We start from the raw sequence: 14,213 nt of genomic DNA, 5'->3' as shown, positions 1-14,213 counted from the left end.
ATCCTATTGCTTCAAAAAATGATACCTGTTGAGCTAATACTGTGAAACCTAGCATCAATGATCTCCCCAATGAGGTCTATAGTTGTGACAAGTGTCAAAGCAATCAGATACAAATTGCTATAGGTAAAGCAATTTAAAATGTGCTGATGACATTTCAGTTCTTTTTACTCTAAGATGTGGCTTTTGGCATATCATATATTTTGGTACAAATTACTGATGTACTTTCCCAGCTTTGTTGTGTCTTTCACTGGTTGATGAAGTTGTGAGCAGTGATTCAAAAATTACTTTTAAAAAATTCTGTCTTGTGAGAGTGTAAGGCATCAACTGCTGGCAAAATTATGTCCGGCACGCTCAATTTCACTCTGAAACTAGATGCTGCCAGTACTCCTATATTTGAGAGAAATTCCAGTGTTCCTGTCAGCATTCATGGGTGTGTACAAGGGGTGTGCCCAATTTTTTAAAATTGTCCACCTCCCTCTTGCTTTACATCCTTGCTTGATTTTTTCCCCCCTGCATGGTCTCATCTGCTCCTTGCCCCTCATTTTTTAATCTCCCTGATTTCCACCGCACAGTAGCTCTATTATGCTGTAGCCTGTTCCAAGCAATACTCTGCTACTCAAACCAGTTGGGTTAAATCACATTTTGACCCACTGCTTCAGTCTTTGGCAAAAAATTCTCCCCCCCCAAATGAAAAACATTACAACTTCCCCCATGGACCAACCCCAAAGGTCCAACCAGTCCAGCATTGCCTCTCCAGCAATGCCAGCTAGATTGCCTCTCAAAGCTGAGAAGTAGGACATGATGGCAATAAGCCAGGGGTGGGAAGAAAGTGGACTGGGATCTACTGATAGTTCTCAGGATCATTTGCAGTAGATTGGCAAGGATTTCTGGCTCCCAATTGTTTAACAACAGCAGCAAAAAAACAGGTCCTCCTGCCCTAGATTACTGTATATTACTGCAAAGAAGAAAACTTGGAAGAAACCAGGAGTGTTTTTTGTGTGAAAGAAGGGCTGTGAGCACTGTTTACTTTTGGTACTCAGAACAAATTCTTGGGCTCACAATATTAGATTCCTAAGTATATTTCTATTGCACTAGGGCTCTGGTTGGTGGATCTCGGTGTTCTAGGAAAGAATAGATTTTGCAAGTCCACCCCTGCAATAAGACATTTCTCCTTACCACCGCCCACCCGTCTCCATTTTATCAAGCCTGATTCTGAAACTTGCTTGAGAAACTAGACTCGGATGCAACAGACTCCCCATGTCCATGCTTTTTTCGGCCTCCATTTAGCATAGTGACTTCGACCCCCCCACTTTCCCCTGTGGAATCCTTTTTAATCCTAACCCTGACCCAAAGGGATAGGACAGAGAGTATGAGCTTAGCTACACATTATATTAATCTGGTCAAACAATACCCACATGTATGCCAGGCTCTGATCATTGGAAATTATGAAGCTAGGCAGGAACATAGCACCACTAGCTGCTTTTCTCTATCCGTCCATTGTTTTCCTCTGCTTATTTTCTCTCCCCTATATTGACCCTGGAGACTGAGATGGGGAGGAAGGAGCACAGAGTTGCTAAAGAAGAAATAACTAAAGCAGAAAACAAATAGAGGAAGTTGAGCCAGCGACTCCTGTTTCTCTTCACGCTGGCCTAGGATCCCCTCCGGCTTTCTCTGTCTGTCTCTGGAGGAACCAGCTGAGTTCAACAGCCAGAGCCTGGCTAACGTGTGGCTAGCTTTCATGTGACATATAGTCAGGCTCTGAATATAATTAAATGAGAAAATAACCTGGAGGCAACAATGCAGACATGCAGGGTTCTGGCTTATGCCAAAATATCTGACGGGTCAAGCAAGCACATAGCTAGCAATGCTCTGGTACGGTCCTTCGTTCCACGGTCCATTGTTAGGAAATATTTCCCCCCTCCATTTACATGCTTCCTTCTAAAGCCTTTCACTTATTGGAGCCGTAATAGAGAACCTCTGTGTGCCACTGCTGCATTAGAAGCGTAACAATACCACCCTTCCATTACATGGGAAATTACAAATATATCCTGGGGGTAAAAATCTTTCCAGCAAGCTGCATGCACACAGCTGCACTTCAATAATTCTTAAAATTACTTCAGAGTCTCTCACTTCGAGGTCTTTGCTCTCAGCGCCAGTAGGTAGGAGAGCAAGAACCCACAAGACGGTATTTGATCTAAAGATTTTATGGACAGGATGACTTTTTTCTTTCTAAATCAATGCTTCAGTAGCTAGGCCTTAATTTTCACATTTTTATTAAATCTAGCCAGTGGCCCATTCTAAGAAGAAGAAGCAACAGCAGCTTTTATGGCTTTACTTTAGCAAACAGACATTACTGTTCTTCATTCCATTCACTCCATCAGCAGCAATGCAAATCACAATTGAACATAGCTGTTGTGACAGTCATAGCTTTAGTTAAGGCCTTAATTCTATGTAAATAGATTTAATTATGGCTTCTTTTTTAAATGGCAATAGAGTATTTTCCCTGCTCTGGAAACTGCCTCTCACTTGCAGCTCCTAGCTTGTAAGTGAAAGTACTTCACTCTTTAAGCTATATTTTCTTGCTAAAAAATCAATGGATGAACGGATCTGTTTCAAATTTGGTATGACTAAAGCCCTTCCTAAGAGCTACCATTGTGCCAAATGTCATTATCTTAAAAAATGACGGAGTTATAAGCATTTTTGTTAATTCCCATGAGAGCTGCTCTTTGAGAAAAAAATCCGGATTTCCCCTCCCCCTCCTGGATTTGCCATCAAAACCCCAGACAAATCCGGGCAAATCCGGTCATATGGTCACCCTACATGTAGGCATCTCTCTTCTATAAACCAATTGCTCTATGTGTAATGAAAGCAAGAAGATCTAGAAAGCATATTTAAGGGCTCTTCTTCAGGACTAATGGTTCCAAAATCGCCATGTGTTACAGCGTAGGATTACCCTTTTTCTAAACAAACACAAATGATTTTTTATCTGGCATCCCTTGTGCATCACACCATCTTAGTGAGGCCTATTAGAATTGTTCCAGGCAAGACGATCCTGTCATTTCCACAATGCATCCACTCCCCTCTTTTGTGTGACATTTGAAAGGGAAACACATGCACGATCGCAAATACGTGGGGAACACCTGCCCAGCTGCTATGACCATACACAGGCCCCAGAGGTTAGGTTTTCAAAGGGTAACATGTTTATCTGCCCTTCAAATATTACAAGTAAGACTTGGTTGACACACCTTGAGGTACAGGGAATCCTGCCTTTACCTTCCTGTATTGTGCGAAGTGGCCTTAAGGCAGACTTAAATAGCGATGGCAATTCTGTATCAATGATCCAGAAAGAACAGAAACACAGAACAGACATCTAAATCTCTAATCAGTCAAGCGGTAATAAGTGATAACTGAGTAGCACAATAATATGCACATTGTTATCCACTGAAGGAGAAAACCAAGAACTTGGTCACGAAAGGAGTTACAAATATATTATCTAGTGGAAGACAACATCCTTATAGAAATGGTGTCCTCACAAATGAATTGCTTGCATGGTGCCCTAGAAATGCTTATCTAGGTAGAATCATAGAATAGCAGAGTTGGAAGGGGCCTACAAGGCCATCGAGTCCAACCCCCTGCTCAATGGCCGGAATCCACCCTAAAGCATCCCTGACAGAGGGTTGTTCAGCTGCCTCTTGAAGGCCTCTAGTGTGGGAGAGCCACAACCTCCCTAGGTAATTGGTTCCCTTGTCGTACTACTCTAACAGTGAGGAAGTTTTTCATGATGTCCAGCTGGAATCTGGCTTCCTTTAACTTGAGCCCGTTATTCTGTGTCCTGCACTCTGGGAGGATCGAGAAGAGATCCTGGCCCTCCTCTGTGTGACAACCTTTTAAGTATTTGAAGAGTGCTATCAGGTCTCCCCTCAATCTTCTCTTCTCCAGGCTAAACCTGCCCAGTTCTTTCAGTCTCTCTTCATAGGGCTTTGTTTCCAGACCCCTGATCATCCTGGTTGGATAAAGTTGTGAAACTCAGCTAACTTTGTAATTTGCCCTTTGCATTCCTTCTGAGGTGCATCCAGATACAGTAATTTGAACAGTGAGCCAGCTTTAGGAGCACACTTTTCTCGTTTTGTCCAGGAAACCAATCTTTGCTTCGGCATCAAGCTCAGGTGAAACCAATTCTTCCTGTTTGTAGCTGGAGGGGCTGTGCACCATGCTGATTGGCAGGCTCTTGTCACAACCGAGAACTGAAGCCACTGCCTCACACGACTCACAGCTGTTTTTCCAAGCTTATAAAACTGATTAGTTTATTAATTTAATCAACACACAAGATGGGAGGGGGGCGGTAGACAGCTCTCCCAACCAGTAGAGCCTTTCTTTTTTTGACAGGGAGCTGGTCCTGGCAAGCACACTATGAATCAAGGCAGAGGAAAGGGGGGGCAGCATCTCTTGTGGAATGTATGTGTGTGTAACAATGCAGAAAAAGCCTTATAACTAATCTGAAGTTTTTTTCCCTGTAGATAATTGTACAGTGAATAAAATGTTGGGCTGACTTTCTTTTTGCTAATTTAAGAAGAGTAATTTTGCCATTGTTAATGGGAATTAGCTAACCCTATTTTCTGTGCTTTTATCCTGCTTCTCAACAAAAATGTTGGGAAGTGGGTTTTAAAACTGAATTTACAAAATTCCATAGTTAAGATTACCAATTTAAAGTACTTGCATATAGAGCAGAAAACAGCAAAGGCAAATCCATACCACCATTTCCAGCTACATAATGGATCCCAATTTAGTCATAGTGAGAGCCAAAACAAACATTACTTTAAATCTGAAGCTGGCAGCTATGCCTTCTTCTTCTACTTCTAATCTGTAGCTGGCAGCTATGAGGACCAGCATTGGGCAAAAGGCGGGATACAAATAAATATAATAATAATAATGATAGTGATGATGTCTTCTCCTTCTCCTCCTCCTCCTCCTCCTCCTCCACCTTTTTCACTGTACCCTATCCGAATTGGGTTATGGGGGCTTTAACTTTTTGTCTGCTTTGAGCCCCATCTGGACTGAACACTCCCCACATCTGCAATTTCTACTGCAAGATAGTGATCCAATTACTATATGGATCACTATTTTGTCATAATAATTGCAGGTGTGAGATCCTGATCTAGATTGTGGGGCTCTAAGCTAAAAATGGAAAAATATGTAGCTGTTAGCTATGGATTTACAGTAATGTCTCTTTTGGCCCTTAGAGTAGACCCATTTAAATCAATGGGACTTAAATTAACCATGAATCAGCAAAACTGGAGCTCATCAAGGTTTTCTGAATTCCACATTAAAGCTCATTCCAACTCATGTCCATATCAGAATTTCCTTTTCGCACAAAAAATCATGTGTATTTTTGTGCACATTTCCCAAATACACACATCAATCGCGCACATTTTTAAGATGTAAGCAGTTTTCTTCTTTTGTGTAAAGCATGTTTGTGGGTATTTTTCAAAAGTACATCTTTTTCAGACACATTTTCCAAATGTATGCATTTCTCATGCACAATTTCTCAGCTCTATACATTTTAAACACTTTTTCTTGTTCTGCAAATTGTGGCGCAAGTTTGGAAATCTACAAACCTTTGTGTTCAGGTCCACATTCAGTTCTGGGAGGTGCAAACTGGATAAATGCTGTTTAAAAATGAGCTGAAACATTTTTTTCATATGTCTCTGGTTTGGATAGCTCTTCCAAAATCATTCAGTTCTAAACTATGAGACATCTGCCTTGTATGGGCTATAGCTTTCTTACTGGTTGACATCTTTGTTTCTCCCCCCTAATGAATTCATCTGCAAGATCATTATTGTGATACAAATGTGATCAGCAGCTAAGAATTAAACACGTATCCACAAAAATTGTTCTAATTTGGGCAGAAATTAGAAAGCACCCCACAAACTTAGTAGTACAGAATCATCACCCGTCTATATCACGAAATTCTTTAATCTTGATTGAGAATACCACATATGAAGGATATCTTTCTTTCTCAGTGGTTTCCCCCAGCACTACTTGGGCCTGCACCTCCCCAGCAGTTCAGTCCAATGCAGTCAGTAATGGAAGAGCCACCAACTGTTCTGAGTATTTCACAACAACTGATGTTACTGTACCCAGCCAGGATAAGGATCAGTCTAACGTTGAGTATTTTTATCTTGCTCTACCTTGAACCATCAGCTCAATGATCCTCTGAAATAGACCCTTGTTCACTGTAAAGAGGTATGGTACAGCCAATCTCACACAGCAACAACAAGAATAAGCTATTGCAATGCTATTTTTTTTCCAATGCTATTTCCATATTCATCTTACACCTGTGAGAACTAAGAACAATATACAAGAACAAAGAAGCCAGTACAAATAGGGAATAACTGTATCAGGAGTGATTATAGCACATGGATAAAAAGAAGAAAAGTAGTTTCCATAGGAACATAACTAGTTATAATTTTTCAAGGAAAAACTGTAAGTGTGAATGCACCTTTAGAACCACATTGAAGTAGCTGAGATTCGTCAACGATCTATTTCCTTTATGAAGGTTGGTGTTAGCCCTTAGCTAGAAATTTCAATTACAGAAGGAAGCAGAAATAAAAGGTGCACATATTGGATGATGAGAGGACTGATCAAGAAATTCCATTACCAGCATTAAAGCAACTTTATTCATGCAGTGAGGTAAATCTACAAGTGCAAATTACAGTGAATCGCAATCCATACACTTTATGGATGAACGAAATAGTACTCTCCCCAGGGCCAGCTCCAGGTTTGACGTGTCCCTAGACCAAGTGCCCTCTAATAGACCCCTCATCCATTGGTGGGTCCTGGTGGGCTTACTTAGTGGTGGCAGCAGCAGTGCGGCAGGCAGTTGGGGCTACCCACCATTTTAATTTCTCACAGTGCCCCCAACATAGTGTTACTCTAGGGAATTGTGAATTCCTTTAAATGATAGCTAGATTCAGCTGCCAGTATTGCTTGTAGTACCAGACCAGAGAAAAAAATTAAAGGGGACCCAGGGTGCGCTCTGCCTTGGTGCCCAAGGATGCCAGTTGCTGGTGCTGGCCATGACTGTCATTACGTATCTCCTACTTAAAAACATAGCTAAAGTATTATGATAAACACCTGTATCAACTACAGGGATGGGCAACTTTGGTAGCCCTGAGAGCCCCCTTCAAGTCCCCAGATCCAACTGCAGGCTGCACTTCTGCTGTGCCACTATGCTACCAAATTTGGCAGAGAAGAAACCATTTTTAAAAAAGGGGGGGGAGCCTAAATTTCAAGCTAAATATGTCCTTTTAAAGCTTCCATAGAAGTTTGTTACTGAATTTCAGTGGAAACCACCAAATTCTTCTGCAACCACACTTGAGGATAGGATGGGTTCACCTGTGGCCCATGGCCCATATGTTGCCCACCCTTGAATTATATACTAAGATTCACTCATCAAGTCAATTCATTTATGTACCTCAGATTTAATGGTCTATCAAATATACTCTTAAGCATCTCTAATAGTAACTAGGAGAAACACAAATATACTATACTATCTAAGTATGAAATCTTGGTCAAAAACGGAATATAGTGTCATCCCGTTTTCACCCGCCCTGCCCCGCCCCGCCCCAAGAGCTCTCTTTGGGCATTCACCCTCATTGTGGGAGAGAGGACAATGCAAATGAATGTGCTGGACCTCACCCCTCTGCCATGGCCCCTCTGCCAGTTACACCACCATTCACACATTGGAGAGGAGAAGGTCTGAAGTGGGGGGCTTGCTCTACATGTCTAGGCTCCTCAAGGCAATTTGGAGACCTGATCGGCAGGTCCAAACCTACACTCATAGAGACCTCCCTGCTCCAATACATGGAAGAAGATGGAACCAGGAGAAGAGGAGATGACAGAAGGAACAGGAGTGATGAGGGAGAATGTCTGAATAGAGCTATAAGCACATGCCTGCTTTTGGTTTCTTTAACATAAGAAATTGAGAATGAAATCTTAACTTGCGTTGGAAAACCTGAGGGAACTTCACCTGAGAACCTTCCAATAAACAGCTGGAAACTTAACAACTCACCACCACAAGTGCTGTTATAGCCAGCCAGTGTGGTGTAGTGGCTAGAGCAGTGTATGGCTGTGAAGTGTAAACCTCAGGTTCATATTCCTACTTAGTTATGAAATTCAGAGGGAAGGCTTAGGAAAATCTCTACACCTAGGGTTCTTTTAAGGAAAAAAGTTCCTGATAGGAAATCAGGATAGTAGAATACAAACAGTAGGATAGAAAAACAAAACAAGAAACCCAAGAGCCACCTAACCACAGATATAGATTACATTACAAATAAATATGAAATGAATAGCGTAATGGACAATGCCCCCTTTGATTGAATTGTGGTGTATAAATTTTCAAATTAGTTAAATATAAATAACTAGGGTGACCATATGAAAAGGAGGACAGGGCTCCTGTATCTTTAACAGTTGTATTGAAAAGGGAATTTCTGCAGGGGTAATTTGTATATATGGAGAACCTGGAAATTTCCTTTTCATCACAACAGTTAAAGCTGCAGGTGCCCTGCCCTCTTTTAAATCTGGTCACTCTAGTATAGCTCCTGCTGCTTTAACTGTTGTGATGAGGAGATTCACCAGGTGCTGCATGCATACAAATGACCCCTGCTGAAATTCTCTTTTCTATGCAACTGTTAAAGATACAGGAGCCCTGTCCTTCTTTTCATATGGTCACCCTATAAATAACCGTTTTCATTTTGTTGGTTTCAGTTGGTTTTCGAACAGCAGCCCGTTGCCCTTGCTTTAAGTTTGTATTTTTTTTAACAAAACAAAACAATAAAGTGGGGTCCCTTACCTTTGAACACATCTCAGCTCTGACTCGAAGGTTACAAATAGCCCCAGCTCTGACTGGAAGGACTGAAATGCATTTCAGGTAAGGGGTTGCCATTTAGCTTGAAAGGCTTGAAGGTTCAATATTAATGCACCCCTCACAAATTGTTAAGCTGCTAACAATGCAAATGTACAGGAACCAGGGGAAGGATTATAGTTAAGGCCTTTCCCCTCAAATAGTTGCTCATAGATCCACAGGGTGGCTCACAGTCCATTTTCTAGCTTAGTCACCCTTTGAATTGGCTATGAATAAAATCATGCACAGAAAAAAAAGAGAAGAAACATTTCCAGAATGCAAAATCTTTTGCATGTTTGTTTCAACGGAGTTCTGCCAACAAGTATTAGGATGATGTCAGAAAATGCCATCAGTCTGTAACTTTGTAAAGTCAAATACTGGCAGATGGGCTTCCAGCATATTTGCTGGGATGTGGCAGGTAGACTATTCCTCTTAAAAACGTTGGCATATTGTAATTACAGTAAATCTGAAATGCCAGAAAATAATGGAGATAGCCATCTACAATTGGAATAGGCTCCTTTGGTAAGGCGAGTAACTGTAAGTGCAGAATAGTGGGGTTTGCAGCTTTACCTGATTCGTCAACTCTCAGTTTTTTATTACTGGGATTGTTGTCAATACTATCATCATCAGACATTTCCATTTCTTCCTCTCGACGGATCCCCATAAGCTGCTCACTGTGAGCATTCCTGAGTTCCTAAAGATGACAAAAACAAAAAACAAAAACAACCTTACTTCATTAGCCTTGATTGACATGTGTACTGATTTCTTAAAGACAATTCCCTGATTATAAGCTACAGGGACATTACAGACCAAAAAAAAAGTTTAATCTGAAGGGCATTTTAGAGATTTTGATTGAGATGAGAGCATTGATAGGCAGTTTTAAATTGTAATTTTCAGTTTGTGATTTTATGCTTCCTAGTTTTAAATAGTAAGCCGATTTAGATTTTATTTCAAGGAAAGAAGCTGTTACAGTGTTAATATAGTAACGAATTTTAATTTAACATGATACTGTGTAAAACAAAAATATAAAAACATTTTAAGCACTTGAGAGAGATGATAAGAAAAGAGCTGCTTGAATAGGCTTTCTCACATGTGACTAAAAACTCATAGCATCCCAAATGATGCTATGAAGAACTGGGCATGTTTAGCCTGGAGAAGAGAAGATTGAGGGCAGACATGAGAGCACTCTTCAAATACTTAAAAGGTTGTCACACAGAGGAGGGCCAGGATCTCTTCTCGATCCTCCCAGAGTGCAGGACACAGAATAATGGGCTCAAGTTAAAGGAAGCCAGATTCTAGCTGGACATCAGGAAAAACTTCCTGACTGTTAGAGCAGTACGACAATGGAATCCGTTACCTAGGGAGGTTGTGGGCTCTCCCACACTAGAGGCCTTCAAGAGGCAGCTGGACAACCCTCTGTCAGGGATGCTTTAGGGTGGATTCCTGCACTTAGCAGGGGGTTGGACTCGATGGCCTTGTAGGCCCCTTCCAACTGTGCTATTCTATGATTCTATGATGGGTGGTGGGCTGCAGAGGGGAAAGAGGAAAAAGTGCTATATGCAAATCCCCTCCCATGGGTTCGATGTCAGTGTGTGTGTGTGTGTGTGTGTCCCCATTCTTACTAACCAACTTTGCTGCCTACATAACCAAGAGATCTGGAATTCTGCATTAGAAATCAAAAGTTCTTTTGCCAAATAACAAACATTCTTCTCTGAAATGTGAAAGCTGTATCACAGGTACTGGTGCCTGTACTGGGGAAATTTCTATCCCCTGATTATTGTACTATAGTGTACTGTATACAGGCACTCCTAAGGCTTACACATTTCTTTTTCAAAAGAAAATTCAAATTCTCAGGATACTGTGGCACTTACCAGATTCTGTGTCGGATATTATAGCCGAGTTGTTTATTTAATTCTGTGCAACATGAAAGCCTTTTTACAGAAGCTGTTCCAATCAAAGTTATTGCCTTACCTATTTTGTATGCCCTCCAGATTGAGGAAGCTGGATCCAATCTTACATCTCCAAAGATTAGTCCCTATCAGACAGATTTTTAGTGTGCCATAAGCAGAAAGACAAAGGCCCTAAGCCTCTGTCGAAAGTTGTGCATTTCTGAAATAAATCTGGGGGATGAACATGCAATCCTTGGAGAAATCACGGGAAGGAAAGGCAGCCAGGGAATGCAATCAGCAAATGTATCGGCTTTAGAAAAGCTACGATTGCTTTTGTTCTCCCAGAAAAGGCATGGAGCGCGTGTAATGGCTGCTTTCCTTAACAGTGGCAAAAGGAAGATTGAGGGAATTCTATTTTATCCTAATAATACTGTCAGGTGAAACACAAGGATGCAGCCTAGTGATTAGTGTCGCGCTTTTCAGTCTGCAGACAGCTAATTTTTCTATCGACAAAGAGCCCAATTCCCACGGAGGTGGTTTGAAATCTTTGAAACAAGGAAGAGAAGTCACTTCCAAGGAATAAATGTTACTGAAAGAACATGCTATTTATTCCTTGCAATTAATGAGGAACTGAAAGAATTCCTCTGAGAGATGCACCCAGGGTTCATCAATAAATCTAATCCATTATAAGAAAGGTATGTGCAGCCCTTAATCACTGCAGAGGCACTGGAGTTGATTAATGCATGTTTTACCTAAGAATACTTAGAAACGCAAGAATGTTTTCCCATTTTTAAAAAGCAATAGGCTGTCTATCTCAGAGAGAATGTCTGTGTGTCTCAGAGAAGATGTGGAAACACCTCCAATGTAATACACAGGTACATGAATCATTATATATATATATGGGTGTGACACTTACAAGAAGACAGACCATGGATCTGAATAACTGCTCAACTGGAGCCCTATGCAGGGAGATGTGGGTGAGCACGTAAGCCCCGCCCCCAACATGCCTTGTAGACCTTCGTGGATTGAGCACAAAGGCCTGGAAAGGTGTCGGTCAGCAGGTTCAGCTGAAGGCACTGTCAGAGCGCTTGTGATTGCGGTTCCTGCTTTATCCGGGTTTCCAATCACGAGAGCTCTGTGAGGCCGTTTCTACACCAGTATGAAAATGTGGGCTGGTCACGGCTGAGTCCCTGTGTGTCCAAATGACGCACAGGGACTCCTGAGGGGGAAAGAGGGACAGGAACAGGTTTTCCCAGGGATAAGTACTCCCTGAGAAAATCTGATTCTTCCCACCATCTCGGGATCGTCCCACGGGCTGTGTGGCTTCTTCCCTCCTCCCCGCAAGTAGCAGGGAGCAGTAGAGGAAGGAACTGGGCCGGGAGGAATGGGGGTGGGGGGCGGAGTCAGCCTTTTTTTTTTTTAACTTGCGTTTGAGTTGGAGCGCTCATGCACTCAGCTCCTTTAAAAAGAAAAAAAGGGGGGCAGGCACGACACCAACCTTCCTGGGATATCGCACCCGCACGTGGACTAAGGGGAGGATCTCGTGATCAGGATATCATGAGTTCCACCCCCCTCCCTCCCTCTCTCTACACCAGGCTGGTGCAGAAATACCCTAAGTGTGTTCAGAGCCCTTTTCAGACCTTCACACTGACACGCGAAGGTCTAACTGGCAGCTGGGCCTGCAGGGATGTTGGGGCGGGGCCTACAAATGTGCCCAAATCTCCCTCCCCGCTTGGCAGGTGAATGCCCGCGTAGGGCTTTTTTCTTCGTGCCAAAGGAGAACAAGTCTAGGGAAAAAGTGAGGCTGCCTTATATTGAATCGGACACTTGATTTATCTAGACCAATGCTGTCAACTCTTACTGGCAGTAGCTCCTGAAGGTCTTGGGCTGAGGGCTTTCCCCTGATTGGCTCCCTATGTTCTTTTGAAGTAGAAGACTTGAACCCCTCTCAGCCTGAGGACCAAATTCCATTTCACTGAAGCTCTTGGGACCACATTTCAGCAGCGGACAAGACAAAAAGGCTGGGGACAAATACCAGCATATTTCAGCTCTTACTGCTTAGCAGTAACTTACTTAGGAGTAAGGAATAAATTCCTCAGGAGAGGAATTTCAAATGATAGGTGACTGGGGGAAAGGAGTCGGGCCACCTTGGGAATCCTGGAGGGCTGGATTGGGATCCCAGGATCTTGGATCTTCCATGTGCAAAACTTTGCCCTATCCTTGAGCTGTGAGCTCTTTCCTTTTAATGGAGCCACACCCAAGGCTTAGAAATATGGAAATGCATCAAATTGAGTGGTACAATAGATCCTTTTAGCCCTGTACTGTTTCTTCTGAGTAGTAGCAGTTCCCCAAGGACTTGGGCAAGAATTTTTCTTTAGCTGGAGATCCTTTAGGTGAAGCTGCTAGAGGATTGAACCTGGGACCTTTTCCATTTAAAGCCTGTGCTCTTATCAGCCAGGGGCGTTTCCTGAAGACACTCTGGAGCATTTCAAACAGCAGCTTCTTCCCATCCTTCCTTGTGACAGGGAATGTGCACCTGCCTTTCTTTTCTATTATTATTTCTTGGGGGGGGTATGCCTTTCAAAAAAAAAAAAGGGGGGGGGAGGAACCACCACAAGGCATGCTGAAATTATGTCTTTAGATCCAAGACAGTTTCAGAACCAGGCCCAAAGGTGCAACCAAAACTGAGGACACAATACATGTGATGAACGTAGGGGCCATGTGAGACAGAAAATTAGAAAACAAGTCATGCAGCTCAAATAGCAAATCAAAATGTTGCCAACAGTGACCCTGAAGTGGTGAATCGGGACCAACCACTGTATCCATGGTCTCTCCTGCCCTTCTGCCTGGGTTGGCAGTTGGCAGCACTGTGAACCGAGGTCAGTTATGTCTCCACACTGATACAGCTGGCCACAACATCAGACCGTGAATCATTTATGTTGAGTGGAAAGAAGGGGAAAGTGAAACGAACAGGATCCCCCTCAGGTACATTCAAAAGACAGGGATAAACACCTGAAACAAACCTACATCTTTACTTGGAGACACTGGCTTTGATGAAAAGATCCCACTGGACAATGAGAAGGCACTTCTGCTTGCTTGGAAGATTCACCCATCCCCACCCACTCCTGTCTCCTCCTCCAGTGGCTTCTGAAAGCTGGCCGGTTGGGGAACCCTTCATGGCAGCTTTTGAGGCACAATGGGGGGGGGGGGCTAAAAGGGGAGAAATCAACAACTTTCCAAGCATGAAATCAAGCGCCTTTTCATGCATGTTGTGGGCTCTTTTCATGCATGTTGTGGGCCACTGGTTCCTCCAAAGGTGGTATTTTTTATTTTATTTTTACAACTCTCTATTGCCTTTAAAATACACAACAACAATAAAGGACAAGGAATAATAACTGTTAACTAAGCAAAGATGTTTTGTA

General features: G+C 42.5%; 1 protein-coding gene across 1 annotated transcript in view; it reads right to left on the bottom strand.

Annotated features, from left to right (window-relative positions):
• Positions 1-14,213, bottom strand: part of ENOX1 (ecto-NOX disulfide-thiol exchanger 1) — a 193,070-nt gene that overhangs the window by 91,214 nt on the left and 87,643 nt on the right. Inside the window, exon 8 of the mRNA XM_063125964.1 lies at positions 9,473-9,596. Coding sequence (XP_062982034.1) covers positions 9,473-9,596 — 124 coding nt within the window. The remainder of the gene's footprint in view (positions 1-9,472; positions 9,597-14,213) is intronic.

This window comes from Elgaria multicarinata, chromosome 5 (genome assembly GCF_023053635.1).
Source record: "Elgaria multicarinata webbii isolate HBS135686 ecotype San Diego chromosome 5, rElgMul1.1.pri, whole genome shotgun sequence".
NCBI lineage: Eukaryota > Metazoa > Chordata > Lepidosauria > Squamata > Anguidae > Elgaria > Elgaria multicarinata.
The sequence above is the reverse complement of the archived record's forward strand: the minus strand, read 5'-3'. Positions and strand labels throughout refer to the sequence as shown.